The sequence below is a fragment of the Glycine soja genome, chromosome 7 (genome assembly GCF_004193775.1).
Source record: "Glycine soja cultivar W05 chromosome 7, ASM419377v2, whole genome shotgun sequence".
Lineage (NCBI taxonomy): Eukaryota > Viridiplantae > Streptophyta > Magnoliopsida > Fabales > Fabaceae > Glycine > Glycine soja.
In genome coordinates this window covers 1,866,667-1,890,512 of record NC_041008.1, presented here as the reverse complement: position 1 = coordinate 1,890,512, position 23,846 = coordinate 1,866,667, and the positions used below count along the sequence as shown (strand labels likewise).

Genomic DNA, 23,846 nt, shown 5'->3' with positions numbered 1-23,846 from the left:
GTGATAAAAGAAAGGAAAGATAAATTACGAAGTATTAAGGAAGAAATGCATATAGATTCAGAGCACAAGACGGCAAAAATATGATGTTATTAATACTCCGTCCAGGGGTTTCCCATTCTACAATTGAGCTAATGCTCAGTTTTCTTAATACTAACTATTGAGAATGAAATCTCCTTCCACTCTTGTCCATCCATTTAACCTAATCACTTGACCAATTATGTAGCTAACTACTCTTAACCACCTAACAATGAAATTTCTTAACCATGTATAAATAAACCAAATGTGCAATTAGAATAAAAAAGAAAATGTGCATGAATTTTAATGATATGAAAAGGTTATGAAATTATTTTCGGAAAGAACGCAATTGAATAATAATACAATTCAGACCAAATCATCACCTGCACCGGATCAATTTAAATTATGTTGACGTCAAATCAGATCATTAACACTGCAAGTCCAATGATCTATAGGAAATTAATTTGAATAAAGTTGAGGGTGACTTAACTACTCCTCCAGCTAACTAATGAATATAATAAATAATATAGGCATTAAGTTTTTTTCCTTCTTACTGATGTAAATATTTACTTTCTAAAATGCCTAATTTCTATTGCAAAATGTAGCTAGTTTTCTCTCAATCATATATGTTTTACAATACAATTCAGATCAAATCACTTTAGTAAGATTTTTTCTTTTATATAAAAAAAGGAAAATTTCTTCTCTCAATCAAATTTTTATTTATTTATAAGATTCAAATTTAACATCTTAATTAAAAGATATGAATTTAGTTTCAGTACTCAAACTAATAGATATGAATTTAGTTTCAGCACTCAAACTAATGGCATGCATGTTAATATAAATCATATATGTGGAAATTAAGTCGAAATAAAATGAAAATAAAATAAAATAAGATAAAACATATATTACAGTCTCTGTTCTACTATTTGGATATTCATACTATATAGTATAAATAAGAAAACTTATTATTTACATTTTAAAATAGAAAAATAAGACCCTAAAAATAATAGAAAGAAATAAAAGAAATGAACACAAAATAGAGTAAATAGTATATATACGGATAAAATAATTTTTTTTACATTATTACTCAATCATAAACCTCATATTATATTATAAATTTATTAAATTTTATAATAATTATTTTATAAATTATACCAGATGACTTGTAATTAATTATTATGTAACTAACTACTCTTAACTATTGCATTACCATAATTGTTTCGACAGCCATATAGTTTGGTTCAAAGAAAAATTTAAATAGCACAAACATTTCTTAACTTACTCACTGCCTTAAAATAAATTTATCTCATGGTTATAAAAATAAATTTAAATAGCACAAATAATGGTGTTGCTTAAAGTGATATGTTGTAAGTGAGATATAACAATTTTCTTCGTATTTCAAAATTAATGTTATTAGATGTATGGTTCAGGGTAAGGTGTACCACCGAGTATCACCTTATAAGTGATGTATGACTAAATATTAAAATTGATTTGGTATAGAAGGTAATTTCAACTGGTAAATTTTTTGTCAAATTGACTTGAAATAAAAGTTTATATTTTTTATTTGACCTTTGCTACTTTGTGGTGTATCTTTTTGTAGAATATGATTTTGGTCTCTCAAATTTCTAATGTTTAGTTTTAGTTCCTCTAAAAACTTGTTCATTTTTTTTTATCTTTCTATTATTTAAGCGTGTCACTTTTTATTTTTGATGTGACTTATATAATACTTTATGAAGAGACAAGAAGTGGTTTAAATAATACTTGAGGGATAAAAATGATACATTTATAACGAAAAATAAACCAAATTATTTTAAGAGACTAAAACTAAACTTCAAATGTTTTATAGAGAACAAAAACATGTTTTACCATATTATTATTTAATCTCTTTCACATTCAAAATCTAACACATTCTGAATCTCACAAATTCAAACTCAGATTCACCTTTCATTACTTCTATTAATAGCGATTGATTAATAAATATCAAACAAATTGCAAATTTATATCTACCAATAACAGAAAAACACTGAAATTCTTCATAAACAAAGTTTCTCCATGAGGGATTGACGTGAAAAAACTGCAAGTACACAATAGTTGTCAATTAATAATATCAAATTCTTAGGAATCACGTTTTATTTTAATATATAAATGTAATACCGTTTTATATTTTAATTTTATAACATAAATTGGGAACTAGCAATCATAGTACAAGGATTTTGCTTTTGGTATTAAAATAAAAATTTTAATATATTTTTTAGTCCTTTGAGGTCTCTTTTTAAGTTTTCAGATTAAAATTTATATTTTTTATTCACTCAATTTTACAAAATGTTTGATTAGTACTTCTATTAAAAAAAACTCCATAAATTATGTATCTAAACTATAAAAAAACTCAATTTGAAAAGACTAAAAAAGTATTTTATTATAAGTTTAAGGAACTAAAAAAATATAAATTTTTACTTGAAGGACATATACCTTTTAATTTAATGAACTAAAAATATAATAAAGTTTAAAATAAATATTTGGATATGAAAGTAAGGTGGAATATATTTTTCTATTAATTTATTATTACTTGGGGTGCAATCAGTCAATCAAAGGTGCTATACATATCAAATCCCCACTGGTGCAACGGGCACTGAGGCCTATTTTCTTTATATTTTCAGCATCAAAGTAAGGCGGATTCCAGGGTGATTTTCAGAACTCAAATCGCATAATTCATGACATAAATTGAATGCTCTATCTTCTGGTCTATTGCTAGAGAACCCTTCTTCATTAATAACTGTAATTAAATACACTGCCTAATACACTGCTCTCGTGAGTATCATAATAACATATATATGAACATTTCCAAGATTTGAATTCAGAGAAACACAAACCTTATTATCCATATCTGTTTTTCTGTGGGCTTATACGTTTATGTTTGGACAAACTAAAACTGAGGGGAGCTGAGAAAAAAACCAGATCATGTTTTTTTTACACATAATAAAAGATGATGACACTAATTAACAAGTTGTTAATATACAAGTGATTTAGAATTTAGATTCTTTAACTAAGGATTAGGATTTAATTAATCTCAGTCATAAAAAGGGAATTGAGACTAGGTACCAACTTAATGCATTGATGTTAAGTTTGAGTCTTAGATCCAAATAAATAAATTGTTGACTCAATGTTGCTAACCCAAACTTTGACTAGAGTGAACATTTCTTTTAGGGACGTTTAGGAGGAAGAAGTTTTTTTATATTCAAGAATTATAATGTCTGAGAATCATATTTTTTAAAATAAATTAAATTTATTTGATTGATATTGGAAATCTTTAAATAAGTTTTATAAAAAATAAAGAATTACATATTTTTTATGATTTTTGTATTTATCATATTATATAATTTAATAAAAAATAATATGATATTTTTACTATAGGAAAAAAAAAATTTAAAAAATAAGATTCTTACTTCACATAGAAATTTTTTTCATCGGAAACTGATTAAAAAAATTCTTGAGAAACATTTTTTTTCAGAAATATTAATTTTTTAAAATACATATCAAATATTAAAACCTAATTTTTACCCCTCTAATTCACGGAAAATAAAAAATTTTCTCTGCCCCTTAATTTGAGAACTTTCGTTTTATACACTAAGATCTACCGTGAGATAAAAAAAAAAAAAGGTAATTAATTAATAAACGGACACAGCATATAACAGAATTGATCCCAGAATTATCTTACCTGCACGCATAATCACGCAAGAGTATTTATATTTGGTAACTGCCAACTTGTCTTGCCATTTCTTTGAGCCTGTTCTTATTCTTAAAATTTATCATGATATTAGTGGTGTTCGAAGTTTATTTTAATGTTAGTATAAAATAAATTGTTTTCAGTAAGATATCCTGGTCATAGGCCTAATCCAGACATGTTACATTAGGTGCTGGACAAAGTCATAGAGATATGTGATAACTGTTAAATAATTGTATTTTGATAATAGAAAATAAGGTAAAATTATCTTTATAAATAATTATTTAGTAGTTATTTGCGCTTAAATATTAAAGAATTGATGTTTTGTTGAATTTTGGCTGCAGATATAAAAATTGGGGGTGTAACAAGCAAAAAACTCAGAAAAATTGAAGAAAATAAAAAAATCTGAAGTAGGCCATGCCCAATATGTGCGCTTAGCGCACGTCACGCGCTAAGTGGGCCAGGAAGCACAGGCGCTAAGCGAGACATTAAGCTCGAGAGTTGTCATGTGCGCTAAGCTTGCAAAACGCGCACTAAGCGCGCGATCTACACGCGCTGAGTGAGGGGGTGTCGCGTTAAGCGCGCCTACGAAGGCTCAAAGCCCACTTCAGCAGCTATAAATAGAGAGTTAGTTCAAAGGAGAACAACACACCACCACAGAACCCCTCTCCCAAGGGTTTCATTTACTCCCTCTCTTTCTTTCACCCATTCTCATTGTAAAGTCCTCAATGATCATGAGTGGCTAAACCCTTAGTTAGGGCCTAGCAGGCCTAAAAGCAAACACGATGTATGATGTACTCTTCACTATTTATCAATGCAATATCAGGTTTTTCTTTCCTAATTTGTTTTTTGTTTTTATCTTGCATACTCATCCTTATATTTTGTTAGGGATTAGATGCTCGGGAAAGGGTAACTTCTAAATAAGATTTAAAGAAGATATGCATGCATTAGTTTTACGAGTTAGACGCTCGGGAGAGGATAACTTCTAATAGAATAAGAAGAAAAGATATCATAATAAAATCATTGTTAGGCATAGAGTGATTGCATTATGCCCATGTGTCAAAGCAAACATCTAGAATTAGAACTCCATGCATTTTATCTATTGAGTCTTTGCAAAGGCATTTGGAATATAGATAGGTAAAATAGGCTTGTCATCGTGAGGCATCAGGGGCAAGGCAAGTAAATAAATAGATGTGAGTAGGATAGAATTACCTGAATTGGTAAAGAAAAATCATAAACTAATACATCCTAGGCAGGCTAGGCAAGTCAGTTTCCAACATTATCTTATTTTATTTTGAAATTATCTTTTTTTATCTAAATCTTTTATCTTTCTTATCTTTCACTTTTCTAATCTTCTATCCTTTTCTTTATCTTTTAATTTTATCTTTAATTCCTTTATCTTTTTCTTTATCTTCTATTTTTATCTTTAAATATTTATCTTATCTTTTTTATCTTTTATTTTTGAATTTTTATCTCTTGCTTCTAAAATTGGATTTGCATTAATCTAAGTACAAACAAAGTTTTTGACGCCGTTGCCGAGGACTTTCGTACTTGATTATTTGCATATTCCAATTTTAAAGCAATTAGTTTTCACTTTTTATTTTTTATTTTTACTTTTTTTTATCTATTTTTATTATTTTTAGTTGCTTCATTTTTTTTCAATTTTTTTTCTTCTCTGTATTCATTCTTTTTTTATTCTTTTCTTTTTAACAAAGAAAAATAAAATTAAAAAAAAATATTTATTCTGTGATAACGTGCATGGTAGTTATTTCTCTTATGAACAATGCACATTTCTTCTTTGAAGAACTCATCATGGCAAGAGATCATCCACAAAGGATAACACTAGAGGATTACTCTAGTCCTATTATACTTCAATACTTCACCAGGATAGTTAGACCAGAGGTGCAAACAGCCAACTTCTCATATCCATATTACTTGATCCAGCTAATTCAAGGGAATTTATTTTACGACCTACCAAGTGAAGATCCATATGCACACTTGACCACATACATAGATATTTGTAACACGGTGAAGATAGTAGGAGTGCCTGAAGATGCCATCTGCCTCGACTTATTTTGTTTTTCCTTGGCCGATAAAGCAAAAACATGGATTCGCTCGTTTAAGGGGAATAGCCTGCGGACATAGGACGAGGTGGTGGAGAAGTTCCTGAAGAAGTACTTCCCAGAGTCCAAGACCATTGAGGGAAAGGTGGAAATCTCATCCTTCCACCAACATCCTCATGAATCGTTGAGTGAAGCCCTTGATCACTTTCATGGGTTACTTTGGAAGACTCCTACACATGGGTTTAGCGAGCCAATCCAGCTCAACATCTTTATTGATGTCTTACAACCCCATTCCAAGCAGCTCCTCGATGCCTTAGCCGGTGGGAAGATCAAGTTAAAGACTCCGGAAGAAGCTATTGAGCTAATAGAGAATATGGCGGCCAATGATCATGTCATTCTACGTGACCAAGAGCCCAGCCCACAGGAAGAAAGCACTAGGCTAGAAGAATTGTTATTACAATTCATGCAGGAAACAAGGTCACATCAGAAATCTGGAAGTACAACTAGCTAAGCTAGTTGCTGAAAGGCCCACCGAAACCTTTAGGGTCAATACTGAGATGAAGCCCAAAGAGGAGTGCAAAGTAATTTTAACTGAGGAAGATGTGGAAGAAGAAAATAAGGAAGAGATAGAAAGAAATGAGGAGAAAGCACAACAATGGGAGAAACACTCACAAGTAGAAATTCAACAAGAAACCCTCCTCATCAACTGATTGTCAAGTAAGAAAGACATGGAAAACATGATAAACCCTTAAGTGTCCTTCTCTCCTTGACCACCAGCACTTCCCTTGCAACAATATGGAAGGTGTTTCCGGGATACATGAGTTTCATGGCGTCTCTAGCTAAGAGGCGAAAATGCAAGGAAGATGTGTTTTATGTGACCTTCATGCCACCTTGAATGCATTTGACCCATCAAGCTAATGATGTTAAAGAAGCGCTTACTAGGAGGCAACCCAGGATTTCTTACTTTATCTCTTTTAGTTAATTGCAATTTGTTTCTTTTAGGATAATTGTGTTATTTCTTTTTTTATTTTGAATTTTTGCATTTTGATTTTATGCATTTTAATTCCAGTACTTTAAATTTAGTCATTGAATAAAAATTGCATGATATTTGTGAAGAGACTATTTAGACTTTTTCTTATGGATTCAACACTTGAAATGTTGCATGACAATTGTGAAAATACTGGTTTCCTGGAAGCAAGAGTCAGTCAAATAGTGGAACATGAATCACAAAGAGAGAAAAGGTTAGCTTGATGGAAAGAGATCATGGTCCGGTAAGCCAATAACTTTATCTTGTCCCGGTGAGCTGTGTGAACTTAATTATGAGAGAACATCTGTTTTTAAATTCCTAATTTTGCATCATTCTTAGACTGTTAGATTATTTATATAAGGTGGATATAATCAAGGCCATGTTTCTTTTTTTATTTTAGCCACTTAGCCAAAACGCCAACTTGTGATGAAATTTATACCTTGCACCCTTGTTGAGCCAAAATTAGTAATTATTTTTCTAAATAAAACCCCTGAGCCTAATTATGATATCTTTAACCTTATTTTAGGGTTCTAAGAGAGCATAAAGGTTTTGTTGAATTTTGGCTGCAGATATAAAAACTGGAGGTGTAACAAGCAAAAAGCTCAGAAAAATTGAAGAAAAGAAGAAAATCTGAAGTAGACCCAGTCCAATACGTGCGCTTAGCGCGTGTCATGCGCTAAGTGGGCCAGGAAGCACAGACACTAAGTGAGACGTTAAGCTCGAGAGTAGTCATGTGCGCTAAGCCTGCAAAACACGTGCTAAGCCTGTGATTCAACAGAAGCACGTGTTAAGCCTGCAACACGCACGCTAAGCCCGCGATCCAACAGAAGCACGCGCTAAGCCTGCAACAAGCGCGCTAAGCACGCGATCTACACGCGCTGAGCGAGGGGTGTCGCGCTAAGCGCGCCTACGAAGGCCCAAAGCCCATTTCAGCAGCTATAAATAGACAGTCAGTCCAAGGAGGACAACACACCACAATAGAACCCCCTCTCTTAGGGGTTTCATTTACTCCCTTTCTTTCATCCCTCTTCTCATTGTAAAGCCCTCAATGGCCATGAGTGGCTAAACCCTTAGTTAGGGCCTGACAGGTCTAGAAGCCATTGTAATGTATGATGTACTCTTCACCATTTATCAATGCAATACCAGGTTTTTCTTTCCTATTTTCTTTTATGTTTTCATCTTGCATACTCATCTTTATATTCTATTAGGGGTTAGATGCTCGGGAAAGGGTAACTTCTAAATAAGATTTAAAGAAGATATGCATGCATTAGTTTTAGGGGCTAGACGCTCGGGAGAGGATAACTTCTAATAGAACAAGAAGAAAAGATATCATAATAAAATCATTGCTAGGCATAGAGTGATTGCATTATGTCCATGCGTCAAAGCAAACATCTAGAATTAGAACAACTTCAGGCATTTTATCTGTTGTTGAGTCTTTGCAAAGGCATTTGGGAGATACCTGAATTGGTAAAGAAACATCATAAACTCATACATCCTAGGCAGGCTAGGCAAGTCAGTTCCTAACATTATCTTATCTTGAATTTATCTTTTATCTAAATCTTTTATCTTTCTAATCTTCTATCTTTTAATCTTATCTTTAATTCCTTTATCTTTTTCTTTATCTTCTATTTTTATCTTTAAATATTTATCTTATCTTTCTTTATCTTTTATTTTAAATTTTTTATCTCTTGCTTCTAAAATTGGATTTGCATTAATCTAAGTACAAACAAAGTCCCTGTGGATTCGACACTCAGACATCCGAGTACTTCACTACTTGTGACAATTTGGTGCACTTGCCAAGGAGTCAACGGTATGAATCTCTTATTTATTAAAAAACTGCTAACGCATTCTAGAAAAAAAAAGAAGCTAAAAGAATTTGCTTCTAGCAAAAGGATGCAACTTAGAATTTTTTTTAGTTTCTAATGCTTTTGAAGTGGTAGCCTTTGGTCCTTTATATATTAGTTTGATTGGAAATCATTAACAAATCCGGATGAGAAATTCTTGCATATAACTTATTGTTGTTTATTTGTATCCTATGATCATAAATAAATTCAGCACAGATCCCAACCACAGTTGATTATCACCATAGGATTGGGCATAATTCAAATCAAATATGCTATGACTTGTCCAAAAGCCAGCCTCCTTAACCCATTTGAAATAACATTATTGAAGTTATTTTGCCTCTACTTTTGGCGTAACTTTCTCCACTCCACATTAGATCTTAGACATGTTATAGTATGTAGCAATATGACTAGAAATGAGCCATAGGCACATGTTTACTTATATCTCTTATGTCATATTCAGATTTACACTTCCTTGAAGCACATGGTGGTGTGATTTGTGTGGTAGTGGAAATAAGTGGTGATGTTTGAGTTATCGCTAGATGTTCTCATGTTATATGATGGATTGCAAATGAATAAATTCTTGAGTCCTTATTACTTTTATTAGATTGATTCATACTTAATAAATAAGCAAGAAGATCTTCTAAAGGGATTTTTAGTTAAATTAGGCTTAGTAAACACAATAGTACAATAGAGATAATTTTAAGATAAACCTAATACTTAATTATCCCATTATACTTTAATTTAACTATATACCTCCAAACTTATATGAAAATCGATTTTGAAAACTTAGAAAATTGATTTTCATGTCCTACAATTGATTATCAATTTTTTTTGTGAATAATTGATTATACATTTTGATAATTGATTTATACATTTTGAAAATAAATTATTTTAATTAAATAAATTATTTTATTTATTTTTTGTCAAACATTTGATTCCAAACCAGCGTGAACACAAATAAAAAAGTTAAACAATCTCAAAAGTTATTAATTATCCATCAAATGTAAAGGAATTATTTGCTAGCTAGGTATCTCAAAACAATCTCACAACAATCTCAAAAGTTATTAGTTAAACAATCTCAAGAGAGGAAATGCATTACATTGTGTCATCAAACTTTATTACTTTAAACAACTTGGTGCATGATAACTATAAAATTTAAGTTTATTTGATAGTCAATTTTGGCTAAGAATGATTATAATTTCTTCATTTTACTTCATGTGAAAATGTGTTTCAAGGTATTTTCATCACTAACTTTACGTGATACTGAATCATTGACATAGACTCTGATTATAAAATGAATGAACACACTTAAAGGAAGAAAATCATCGTCAACAACTTTGCTTTGTAATAAAGATGTATAATATATGAAGTTAGTAATGAACGTATGTTGAAACTCAGTGTCATATGAAGAAAAACATAAAATATTGTAAAATAATGATAAAAATGTTATATTATATAATGAATATACGGTGACAACAATTTACGATTAGGGTTTAAAGAGCATTAATGATGGGATGAAAATAAGACTAATAAACATGAATAAAAGATAAATGTTTATCATATTTTTTTTAATTTCTTATCAATCATCTTAATTCTTAAATGATATTTTATTAAAAAATATATACCAATTCCAGAAGTATATCTCTGGAACTATGAATCATAGTTTCAGAGATACATTTCTAGAATATGTATGTGTAATTCGATAAATACATTTCTGAAAGCAAAAAGGGCATGTGCTTTTAAGAAAAAGAGTATAAAGGGTAATTGGCTATCTGTAGTGGGGGCATACGGGTGTACTTAGGAAATACATAGGTGTAATAGCCAGACCCTACATGAAAAAGTTGGAGATGCAAAAAGTAGCCCAAGTTGCATCACATGTTGCTAGCAACCCTGGAAAAATACCAACCAATAAAAAAGGTAGTTGCTTTGGCCACCCAACATTTTTGGTGAGACACCCAGCAACACAGGTGAAAGGGATTGGTGATCCATATAATTTATATGAATTGACGATCCGTATGACTCACACGAATTGGCGATCTATATGAGTTTTTTTAAAAAACTCATACGAATTGTTGATCCGTATGAATCATATGAATTGTCAATCCATATGACTCATACTGATCACAAATGTAGAGAGACAAAGAATAGTCAAGGAAGCAAAATCTTCATTTTCTCATCTTTCAAAGAATCAAAGTACACAAGAGAGAAGCTTCACTATGGACAAAATTTAATTGCTTGAGATAAAAAAATATAGTTAACTCTAGAGTTAATTAATGAAATGAAAATAATTAAAGAATAAAGAAGCACAATCATTACTTTTTAATTAATTTATATTGCTCGATTTTGCAACTCATTACTTTTATTGCCAATTAAGTATTGTCTTTTTGTGCCTATGGTGTTTCGGCACGCCAGGAAAGCAAGGAATTCCAGTAACCTCAATCCAATCAGTTCCATGAAAAAACTTAGATGGTGAGAACCAACGTGCAGCTTTTGAATTGAGGTTCCAAATCCCAGCCCATTTCACACGCTTGGATTTGTCTGAACCGGGGCCAATGTTGTGGTACTCGGCATAGAAGCAAGTATCCATACCAGAAGGACCCTCTAGTCCTTGCCATGGCAAATACCCATCAGCGTCAATCAAATCATCAATGTATGTGTCCATGATGATGGTCCTGGAGTAATTCTTCCATGGACGAGCTAGGTAAGCCTTGTTCTCAAATCTCACAGAGTAGAACTCAGGGTCAGACACAATGGATCCCCCTTGGATTACTATTCCCGATGGTTGTTGTATCTCTTTTCTACCTTGTGCAGTCACAATGCATTGTTGGTTCTCCAGTGGCTTTCGGACCACGAAAGTGCAATTTTGAAAAACAGCTAGTGCATTACCGAACACAAAGTCGATGGTACCTGAAATGGTGCAATCTCTATAGAATTGACGCATGGTGTGTGCATAAAGTGTGTCTTGATACCCATCCATTGAGCAATTGTAAAAGATGGACTTGTCTGCTTGGACTCTCAATGCCACCGCTTGATGCTTATGAGGTCCAGCAGAATTCTCAAACCCCATATTGATGGCCACAAAGTGATCTCCTTGAATAGCTGCATGCATAAAGTAGTTAATTTATTTATTTGAATAAAAAATTCCCTTGAATTACAAATGGTTTATTTTAAATTTTTTTGTTTAATTAAATTTTGTAAATGTATCTTTTATTAATTTATTCATTTTGGGGCGGGTTAAAGGTGTTTTCAAATAAAAACTATGGACCTTAAAATGTTAAGTAAGGAAAGGACTTTTCAAAGAGTTTATTCAAGTTGAAGAACATGACCTATGATATTTTTATAAACTTAAGAGTTTTATGGAGAAACTTATCAAATTTAGTTTTTTTAATCTCATTTTAGTAAGCTTCAAAGTTTGACTCAAGAATAAGGTTTCATTTAATAAATTTATTGAATAAGTTTTTAATTATGTTTTTTTTACCCAAATGCACATGAGTAATAAATTTAGTTTTTTTAATCTCATTTTGGTAAGCTTCACAGTCTGAGTCATGAATAAGGTTTCATTTAACTAATTTATTGGATAAGTTATTAAGTTTTTTTTTTTACTCAAATGCATAGGAGTAGTAAGTTAATTAAGTTGATAATCACGAAAAGAGACATACCGACAGTGGCAGTTCTATAAGTGTTCGTTCCATCTATGAAGTTTTTGTTACCAGATATTCGTGTCTTTTTCCCCCCTTCACCAATAAACACCACATGGGTCATTTTTTTTGTAACTTCAACATACTCTTGGTAAACGCCTTCCTTGATGTAGATCACAAATGGCTTTCGGTTTTTCTCAGGCACTTGCTTCAATGCCTCATTGATGCTTTTGAAATCTCCACTACCATCTATGGCTACAGTAACATTAGGCTTGCGTTTGAATGGACTTGCATTTTCATTAAGGAGTCTATGTTGATCAACCCATGACGGAAGCTCAGAATCTTGAAGGAGGCGACGCCCAAATGATTTTGTGATATTCCAATCATTAACAGTGTCAGCCAAATCTGTTACAATGGCAAGGGCATTGCTGCTCATATGCATGCCTATCGTCAACAAATCCTTCATCTTTTTGCCAGCATCACTAGTGGTGTTCTCAAACCCATCCAAGCAAGTATCTTGGTATGTAATCGCACCACTAAGCCAAACTTTTAAATTCATGAGGATTTTGTCAACATTTATGAGGTTAAACTCATTTATTCCATCAAGTGACCTTGTTAATTCCCCAATAGAAAGATCCATGAGTTGCTTGCAAGTGTCAAGTGCCATCTTGGCTCTGGGTTCCTCCTCAATCTCATGCAAAATATTAGTTTCTTTGAGTTTATCACCAATTTTTGTAATGGTGATGTTGAAGAAAATTTTGACGAGTTCTTTTGGATCTGTGGTATTTCCAGCCCCAGCTATAAGGCTTTCCTCGCATTCTTTCTCATAATTTGTGGGATGACAAAGGGTTTGGACGGCTTTTATGGAAGAAGCAACATGATTTTTCTTGTTGTCCTCTATATCATTGTTGGAACCATTCTCATTGAGATTGACCCCAATTGTGACCGCCACAACCATAGCCACCAACAATAAGGTTGAGACGCCAATGATGGCGATTCTCTTTCCTTTCCCTGCATTTCCCTCTGACATTTTAACTAGCTCCTGTGAGAAATGAATATTTATGTAAAATTAGTTAATATGACAAGTAATGACCATAATATTCCTCTGCACTAATTAAGAATGGGCATGCTTTTAAACTCTAAACATGGCTTATTTGATTTTGATTCTTTTTTTTCATCTCTATAATTGTTTTTAAAAAAAACTTTATATAGTCTCTTGGTTATAGTATGTCATGCAACTACTCATGTCACACCACCAACCATTTTGATGTGACATGTAACAGGGTATAACGAAAAGCATATAACATCATTATTAAGTAACTATAGGCACAATTTTTTAAAAGATCGAAATCTAATAATAAGAAAGTCACATTTACATAAAATATAAATATATTGTATTCCTCAAATTAACTTGTATAATAATTTATGCACGTACTATGTGACACAAGGATCTTCACGTAGAGAAGTCAAGGGAAATGGGATCGTTGGGGCGATGGCTACTTTTTGCCAAATTCCATTGAAGAATATGTTTCTGTAGTTTGGGGATACAAAGTAAAGTGTTATTTATACATACAAAAAATGATATTGAACACCTAATACAGTTGAATCATTCAAATGGAATTTGTGGTTTGTTAAAACGCTAAAAATCATATTTTCTAAAATAAGGGAGAGAGGGAATGTAAAGACCACATTATGTATATGGTTAGCCTTTATGACTTGTTTTTGACAAATTTTATGCTAATCCATCAAGTTATAACCTTGATTTACGTTCTACCAGTAGTAAATGCGGTATGAGACAAGGTCTATAGTTGGTACTACAATATACACCAGTCTTAAACACGGGTTACAAATTGGAAATTTTCTTACTTTCATTCACTCTTAAACGTCTACAATAAAAAAATGATCAAACAAATAGTTTTTTATTTGAATATGAAATAATTAATATAATATATTTTTATTATATATAGTTATTATCTTTGTATAATTTTTTTCGTATGCGTACACTTAAAAAATGACCTCCAAAGTTTAAAATTAAGGAACAACTCTTGTTTGTACACAAACATTTCCTTAAGACAAGTTAGCAAATGCTCCATAAACATCTAACTATAATTTTAAACTAGAGTAAAATACACAAACATTCAATGAGATTTCGTGAAATTACATAAAATTTTTCTCATTTTTTAATATTTACAATAACCTCCCTTATATGGGAGGATGGTGTAATGTTTTCCCGGCAATTAAGGGCAGTTATTGTAGTGCATAAGGTGTATGGATATATATTTTAAAAAGAATTAGGGGGTTAGTGTAGGAGTAGATAAAAATAGGAGAAATTTGTATAATTTCACGAAACTTTAGGGACAATTAGTATAATTTACTTTTTAAACTAATATGTTTATTTAACACGTATCTTCTTAAACTTTAGGTGTATTGGTATGAATATTTAATATTTTAAACAATATGAATATTAGATATAACAATTTTTTCATATTTCAAAATAAATGCTATTAGATGTATGGTCCAGGGTAAGGTGTATCACCTTATGAGTGATGTATGGCTATTAAAATTGATTTGATATAGAAGGTAATTTTAACTTGTAAAGTATGGGTAAAATTAACATGGAATAAAAGTTTTTATATTTTTTATTTGACCCTTGCTACTTTGTGTGTTATCTTTTTGTAGAATTGTCTTTGATCTCTCAAATTTATAATGTTTGGTTTTAGTCCCTCTAAAAATTTGTCCATTTTTTTGTCCTTCTAATATTGAAGCGCACCACTTTTTATCTTTGATGTGGCTTAGATAGTACTTTATACAGAGACAAAAAGTTGTTTAAATAATACTTGAGGGGATAAAAGTGATACATTATAAAATTAGAAACATGAAAAACAAACTAAAATTTTTTAATAGACTAAAACTAAACTTCAAAAATTTTATAAAGAACAAAAACATGTCTTACCATATTATTATTTAATCTCTTTCACATTGAAAAGCTAACGCTCTGAATCTCACAAATTCAAACTCAGATTTACGTTTCATTTCTTCTATTAAAAGTGATTGATTAATAAATATCAAACAAGTTACACATTTATATTTGCTAATAAAAGAAAAACAGTGAAATTCTTCGTAAATGAAGTTCCTCCATAAGGGAACCATTTGCCTCGATACCTGTTGTTTAGGAATACAATGAGTAAAATAAAATTGAGATATCTATAGATGGGCCACAAGAAAACTATATGATTCAACTTGACAACGGCATCCAATCTAAAGCCATAAAGTATACGATTTGCAAGTCATTTTCACTTATATGTTGTTCAACAACATGCCTATTTTTATCAATATTTGACTTGTTACTTGCACTTAGACTCCAATAACGCTTCATCAAACTTTATTACTTTAAACAACTTGGTGCTCCAAAGGAATTGTCTCTTGGTGTCAATAATCCTAATTTTTGTACAAGAATTATTTCAATTTTTTATAAAGATAAACATAGAAACACATTGGGGTTCTAATTTTGTTTCCAAATTTATACAAATGAAAATTATTAATAGACTTAAATTTGAAATTTCAAATAAATAAATGAGATAAAAAGATTTGAGCTAGAAAAGTATTCAACAATGTTGATGAAAATTACAATGGAAAACAAACACTAAAATTTTTTATTGAGCAAGAATGATAGTGGGTGAATTAGTAGGTAATGTTATTGGAAGACTAATGTATGATTGATAGTAAAATGTCACTAGTAGAAATTATATTTTATTAATTAACAATAGTTTATAGAATATTTAAGTTAATTTAATGTAATAATGTTATGTTTTGCATAAGTATAGACAATGATTTGCAATTAATCTATCAATTTTATATTTCTCATGTGTTTTCTTATTACTTTTATAAATAATTGTTTTTTCTATTCATTAAATTAGCTAATTTGAAAATACTTGAAATTTCATAATTCTAATGTTATATCTTAGTAATATCATTCTTCTTAACTTGCATTATTTGAGTTTTCTAAAATGTAGATTTTTTTTTGTGTGTTTGTTTTTTTATCGAATCAAAGATAAATATAGTAAGAGTTTGCAACAATTTATGCATCATGCTAAAATAATTGAGTTAGACTCCTTGATATCTTCATATTTTTTCCCATCAAAATTTATCATATTTCATATTTCATCTTTAAATGTTTAAGTAAGATTTTTTTAAACAAACATAAATATCTCATTTAAAGGAGATAAAGAAGCAATGTCCACTTTTATAAAAGGAGGAAAAAATTATAAATGTAATAGTTATTTCAAGAAAGAAGATTTATAAAATCTTGTCATTTTTTCTCTACACTGATTCTCTTTCTCTTAGAGGATATCTCAAACTTGATTACTAGTTATCAAGGAGATTGCATACAAAGGAGCTTTTTTGTAGAATATTCCAGTCTTTGTTGTTGAGTGTTGGAGTTGGAGCATTCCGATAGTAAGAGCATTCCCCAAGGGCGTTAGGAATCAGAATCAAACAATTCCACTCATCGTTAGCTTAAACCTGTGCAGCCTCGACACAGCTGCTCATTTATCTCTCGCTGGCACGCACGCACCCAAATCAACTTAACTAGGGCTTGCCTTTCTCATTTCTCACTGCACCCATCGTTTCACTCTCCCAACTGTAAGTTCAACCTCTCACTATCTCAGCTCATAATGCGGTTGAAAATCATGTGTGATTTCTCGAATGTCGCGTATGTTTTCGTTTTTGCGATTTGCTGCATGTGCTAAGAGACGCATTGTTCGAGGGTTTATCTGTTTGCCAGCCAAATGTGGTTGTTCTTGTGTCTGATTTAGGGGTTTGGTGACTATTGTTTGTGATACTTCGAGAAATTTTGTTAATAACTCAGTGAACGGCGTATTAACTTAGAAAATTGGCAATCAAAACTCTGAAGCTGCTGATGATAACTTGCGTCCCTGACTGTTTGCTATTATTGTTGTTTCTTTTTTGTTCTACTCATTTCATGAAGATGTGGATAGTCTGCCAAGGCAGACCATTGTTTGCTTACCACTCGGTAGCATTATTTTTCTGTTGTTATCTGAATTTTTTTGTGTGCAAATTATTAATGTACATTTCCTAAGCTTTTTCTGCAAGTTTTTGCATTGGTGCTTTCTGAAAAAATTGTCTCCCCTCAAATTGTACACAACCGTTGTTCCTGGACTGATTTTTTTGTATTTGTATGCAGAGCTTCAATGGACTACAGCTCTGAAGAAGATTCTGATATCAGTGAATCTGAGATTGAAGAGTACGCAGAGAAACCATATGAACAGTTAAGGGCTGGGAAATACAAGGTTAAAAATTTGAATGGAACTCTTAGATGTCCTTACTGTGCTGGGAAGAAAAAACAAGAATTCAAATATAAGGATTTATTGCAACATGCATCAGGAGTTGGTAAGGGTTCTGCTAACAGAAGTGCACAACAAAAGGCAAACCACCTTGCTCTAGCAAAGTATTTGGAGACCGACCTAGCCTGTGAAGCAGAGCCAATCCAGCGCCCAGCTCTACCCCAAGCTGTCAATCAACCTTTACATCAAGAAGATCTTTATGTTTGGCCTTGGACAGGTATAATTGTTAACATAAAGGGAAAATCTATCGATTCTGGATATTGGTTGAAGGAATTTGCTAAATTCAGACCAATAGATTTCCGTATATTCTTGAAAGATGATGACCTCATTGCTGGGGCTGTGGTAGACTTCAACAACGACTGGAATGGTTTCATGAATGCAAGTGACTTTGAGAAGTCATTTGAAGCTGCACGTCATGGTAAGAAGGATTGGAATTCAAGGAAATTAGAAGCTGGCTCAAACATTTATGGATGGGTTGCCCGGGAAGATGATTATAATTGTGGAGGGCCAATAGGGGAATACCTCCGCAACAAAGGAAGGTTGAGGACAGTTACAGATATTGTTCAAGAGGCATCTGAAAGCAGGAATAGTATTGTGACAAACTTGACTAATGAAATTGAGATTACAAACGAAAACCTTGATAAAATGCAATATAAGTTTAATGAAAAGACCATGTCCTTGAGTAGGATGCTTGAGGAGAAAGATAAGCTTCACAATGCCTTTGAAGAAGGTTTGTATACTTTTGATTTGTAGCTTCTTCTGAGTTTGCCTTTCTTGTATAATCCATGTTTTTCAAATGTGGCTATATACGTTCTACTATTATGAGATACATTCTCATGCAAACTTTGTAGTTGATAATACTACATAATTGTTTCTTTTCTTCTTCAGAATCAAGGAATATGCAGCGTAGAGCTCGTAATGAGGTACGGAGGATCTTGGATGAACAAGAAAAGCTGAGTAGTGAATTGGAGGAAAAAAAGCGGAAGCTTGATTCCTGGAGTAGAGATCTAAACAAACGTGAGGCCCTAACTGATCAAGAGAAGAAGAAACTTGAAGAGGACAACAAGAAGGTAATGTATATTATATTTTTTGGCCTGTAAATATGTACTCATTTTAAATATAATTTTTATACCTAGATCTTTCTGGCTTATAAATAACTGTCAGTTCAAAACTTTTTGGCATGTTTTTGTCTTTTTTCTGTTACTAAAATTATTTTATTGGTTGCTACTGATTTGAGCCAAGTAATTTATTCTGATTCTATTCACTCCCTTAAGATTGGACCCCTAAGTCAATATTGGCAAATTTATGGCTTCCATTCATTGTGAGGAAATATCAAATCATAAAAATGGTTTCAGTTTTATTTATGTGATTATGTCATCTATGACAATAATTATTAAAAACCATTTGTATATAATATTCATATATTATGCGAAACAGTAAACTCTAACGTCTAAAGAGCCAAGGTTAGTTTTTGGAGGAAAAAAAGCAGCATACTTGAAAACATTTATAGCTTCCACACTGCCTTGCTTAAGGTGCTTGTAGACTTTGAAAACATTAGCATTTATGATCTGCCTTTATAGGATTCTTACATAATCCCTTTGTCTTTCTAGAAAGATCTGAGGAATGAGTCACTCCAATTGGCTTCAAAGGAACAAAAGATAGCCGATGAGAATGTCTTAAGGCTTGTTGAAGAGCAAAAGGTTTGCCTCTTATTTACTATTTAGTGTCTTGGTTATGAAAAGCTTGCTATTTATCACTTCATTCTTATACATTGTGAATACATCTTATTGATGTAAACTTCAAAATTTCCAGCGAGAGAAAGAGGAGGCCTATAACAAGATACTTCAGTTGGAAAAACAGCTAGATGCCAAACAAAAGTTGGAAATGGAAATTGAAGAGTTAAAAGGGAAATTGCAAGTTATGAAGCATCTTGGAGATGAAGATGATGCAGCTGTTCAGAATAAAATAAAAGAGATGAATGATGAATTGCAAGAAAAAGTAGATAATTTGGAAAATATGGAGGCCATGAATCAAACCCTCATTGTGAAGGAGCGTCAGAGTAATGATGAACTGCAGGAAGCTCGTAAAGAATTAATAAAAGTATGACCTTGTTTACTTTCTCCCTGATAAAATTATACCCCCTGGTCCCCTTTTCTCTATCCATATATAGAGATTTGCTAATTTACCCCGACCTTTTTTAGGAGTATTTTAATTTAGCAAACTATACCTTGGCCTTGGATGCATTTAAGAAAATCCTAGTTATATCTTTCACTTAGATTCCATGGCTTAACTTTTCTCTTCATTGATTCTTGAAGATAACCACTCTAAAAAGCAACTGCTTCTGTTCCTGCATCTAATTATGCCAAGCTGTGAATATGTTTGCAAGAAGATTCTCTTCACCTTTCTGAAGGAAATAAGAATTTTGAAATTCTATTTTGTGTGAGTAGATTGTGGAGACTAATATTTTTATGTTTTAGGGGTTAGACGATATGCTGAATGCTCCTAGAACTAAAATTGGGCTCAAGAGAATGGGAGAACTTGATCAGAAGGTTTTTGTGAATAACTGCAAGAAAAGATTTCCTCTTGAAGAAGCTGGGACCAAAGGTGTCGAGCTTTGTTCTTTGTGGCAGGAAAATGTGAAGAATTCAGCTTGGCATCCATTTAAAGTGGTCACAGTTGATGATAAAGCAGAGGTATGTACAACCTTGACATGCTTTGTGTTCATAAAGGAGTTCTGCCTCAATTGGTTAGTTGGCGTGGTTGCTTGTAATTTTCTGTTCACACACGAAGGAAGTTTCATTTATATGCTTTATTGTCCCAAGAAAATGGTTTTCATTGTTAGTAATTAATTGATTATTTAATTTATTGTTAAGGACTTGTCTTGGCATATGTAAAAGGTCTGTGTTATTAATACTCTTTAGCTCTTGATCTGGCTTGTATCATTAATCCTTGTAGAGCAGAGTAGTATAATATGGAACACATATAATGATGTTTAATTTATACAGAATATTATAAATGAGGAAGATGAGAAGTTACGAAGCCTCAAGCATGAATGGGGAGATGAGATATATTCAGCTGTTGTTACAGCCTTAAAAGAAATAAATGAATACAATGCAAGCGGTGGGTATACTGTTGTGGAGCTATGGAACTTCAAGGATAATAGGAAGGCTACATTGAAAGAAGTTATCAATTATATTATGGAACATATCAAACCACTTAAGCGCAAGAGAGCTTAGGCAAAAGGTTAGTGTTTCTTACTTCCAGTTGAGTTTTGTTGAGCGTTGTTTTGTGTGGCTGATTAATGTGTTTCGATTGATATTCCTGTGATGGCCTTGCTGAATAAAAATAGAATTTTGAAAGAAAGAAAGAATTAAAAACATGGTTGAATCTCTGTGCATGTGACAACTTTAGGTTCTTATTGGGTGCAGTAGTAAATAATTTGTATGTGAAATATATTTTTTTTTTATCAGCAAAGAATTTGTATGTGAAATATGAACTGAGCGATTTAGGATTAAGTAATCTACTGATAGTATGTTGCTGACAATCCTTATTTTCTAAGCTTTGCATCACCATCTGTTAGTTGCTTTCTGTTTTATTCAATAACTTCATCAAGAGGTTTTTGGTTTCCTAGAAGTTGCCTAATTTTGCTATCATTGTTTATTATGAATAATTTTAGAAGCAGAAGATGAAAATGAAATGGCAATGAATGAGAAATAAATATACCGGTTTTATAAATTTGTTTTCAGAAAGACAAGAAATTCTGATTTGTACATATTTCAGTTTAACTAACATATCTCTTAATATTTGAATAAATGTTCCATCCAAGTCTTTGCAGGGGACAAATGCCTGATAGCTCAACGGGAAGATGGAAGTAGCACAGTTTTCTTGGGCTTATATGAGCCATTTGAAACAAGCTGCTGAAGATATGCGCAGAATATGATAACATGTCACCAATAATAGATTTGAATATCTGTAATCTGACAAATTTCCCTAAATACTATGAATCAATTTCTCTGAGGTTGTGTCCGCGGATTTTATGTCAATGGTTGCTGATCTATATTTGTGTGGCTGATTAATGAGTATTTAACCAATTATTAGTGATTTTAGCCATGATATAACTGACCAATGTGGCTCATTAGAGGGGGGAAAATGTGTTTTAGTCCTTATATTTTTTTATGAAACGTGGTCAAGGTCTCTACTTTTAGCGAATGTATTGGTGATTTGTGGATTGCATTAGCCAATAGATAAGCCATGGTTTTTAAAAATGTATATACCTTTATTTGCTATGATTTCCATAGTATTTTTATATTGTAGAATAGATACTTCAACTGAAATTGATCGGGTTTCATTAATGTGGTTTAGTGTTTCGAATTCACAAGATTAATCCAAATTAATGGACACTCCTAGTTTTTAAATGTTTTTATTATTTTTTATTATTTGAAGTCGTTACATTTTTTTAAGTTTTGAATAAGTTCTTACTATGATTATCATTATACTCTACTGATAAATGTTTACAATGATGTGAGAGCTACTGTTTGTTGTTACTATTGATTTTAATAACTTATTTATGGTTTATTTTGTATGATCTGCAGGAATTTTAAAAAATATATATATATAGTTAAATTACAAGCTATATATTTGAAGGTTTTAAAATAGATTAAGATCCTGTTAAAAAATAAATGGATAGACACGCTTGAAATTTTAATGAAAATGTAGGGTTTTACCTTTCAATCTTTCCCGTGTTTGATGTGGAAAGTTTAATAAACTCATTTTCAAGATGGAAATGTATGCTAAAATAAAATGACTTTCTTACTATTAGTTCTTTAAATTTATTTTAAAGAATTAAAGATGAAAAAGGTTATAATAAGAAAGAACATTTATTAACACAACCTTTTTCATCTTTAATTGTTTAATTTAATAAGTGTTTATTTTTCTTCAATGGCCTTAACAAACAAAGATTCGCAAATCAATCGCATTCCATATGACAACTTTTATAAGAATCATAAAAGCTAGGCTTTCAAGCTAGCGTGATATAAGGCATCTGGCCATTTTAAGTTGATTGAATTTGACAAGTTTATCTTAAAAAAAAAAAGAAAAAAGAAAAAAAAGAAGACGACGCTAGCGTACCCAGATTTTATGCAGAAAGGAATTGGTGCATTTGGTGCAGTTATCAAAATTGAAACCGTTGTCTAAAAATTAGACTATTCACATTCAAGTTCATGTTTCAAATCTGATTTTGCTGTGATCAAAATACGAGTCATTCAATCTGCATTATTGAATATCTTAAAAACTAAACAAGACAACATCAAGGAAGAGTGCATTGAGCGCAATCGTTCACAATTCATTGCATGGCATTTTAGTCTTGTGTTGACGCCAACATCCTACAGACAAAGCAGGTTAACAAACAAGAGGAAACCATTTTTTATTGACGAGAACAATGTCCTTCATGGTACACTAAAAACACCAGCAGAACTTATGGCCACCTTTTTTATTACAGAGGATTTTCTCCTTATGCTCTAGCAATGGTATAAACATGAATGTCCTACTAAAAAACCAATGAACAGCTTGTATGTTTTACTGTTGAATTGGCACAAAAGTAAAATAAAAACAAGGCCTCGGTGAAACAACCACCAAAGAAAGAAATACTTCCTTCCACCTTATCAAACAGCATTTTTTGGTCTCAAAATTCTAATCAAACCAAAGGATAAGTCGTTAGTTAAAGCAGCAAAGCTATGAAGTAAAATTAATATAAGCTGTTGCTACACCTCCAATTGCAAGTCAATGCTTTACCTCCTCTTCTATCTGATGCAAAAGTTCTTCCAAAATAGTTATCAGTTGTCATTCTAAGTTTGATATACACCAATGATATACTAGGAAGTATATTAACGTAACAGCATAATTATTTTCTTTCTTCAAATAATAAAAATATAAAAGAAAAACACCAAACAGTTTAGTTCCTTTGATGTTATATGAGCTCAACTACCAAGAAATCATAAGACACGGATAACATTTTTAAGGTACGTGCCGAGACCAGAAATAGTTGGAAAACCAATTGCTGACTCTGAACAACTGTCTTCCCCCATCCGTTCCCTGAAAAAATAAACCAATTCTGATCATAGTGACACCGAATTCATTGGCTAGAAGATGAAGTGCGTGTTTTGATTGACATCCAGGA

The 23,846-nt window shown here is 31.8% G+C and overlaps 2 protein-coding genes across 3 annotated transcripts; one reads left to right on the top strand and one right to left on the bottom strand.

The window, feature by feature from the left end:
* Nucleotides 1-10,875: 10,875 nt before the first annotated feature.
* On the bottom strand, nt 10,876-13,837 carry LOC114419279 (putative pectinesterase/pectinesterase inhibitor 28). Its single transcript, XM_028384919.1, has 3 exons — nt 13,744-13,837; nt 12,330-13,350; nt 10,876-11,769 (listed from the first exon to the last, which is right to left on the bottom strand). Exons 2-3 carry the CDS (start codon nt 13,336-13,338, stop codon nt 11,030-11,032), a joined length of 1,749 nt encoding a protein of 582 aa, XP_028240720.1. The 5' UTR covers nt 13,339-13,350; nt 13,744-13,837; the 3' UTR covers nt 10,876-11,029.
* A 2,790-nt stretch (nt 13,838-16,627) lies between these two features.
* LOC114418063 (factor of DNA methylation 1-like) lies at nt 16,628-21,936 on the top strand. Of its 2 annotated transcripts, none has more exons than XM_028383211.1 (8): nt 16,628-16,949; nt 17,512-18,401; nt 18,560-18,741; nt 19,282-19,371; nt 19,484-19,771; nt 20,149-20,364; nt 20,677-20,914; nt 21,498-21,936. In XM_028383211.1, exons 2-7 carry the CDS (start codon nt 17,519-17,521, stop codon nt 20,905-20,907), a joined length of 1,890 nt encoding a protein of 629 aa, XP_028239012.1. In that variant the 5' UTR covers nt 16,628-16,949; nt 17,512-17,518; the 3' UTR covers nt 20,908-20,914; nt 21,498-21,936. The 2 variants fall into 2 exon arrangements, with proteins under 2 accessions (XP_028239012.1, XP_028239013.1); XM_028383212.1 differs by having other exon boundaries at nt 16,629-16,949; nt 21,507-21,936.
* Nucleotides 21,937-23,846: the final 1,910 nt, after the last annotated feature.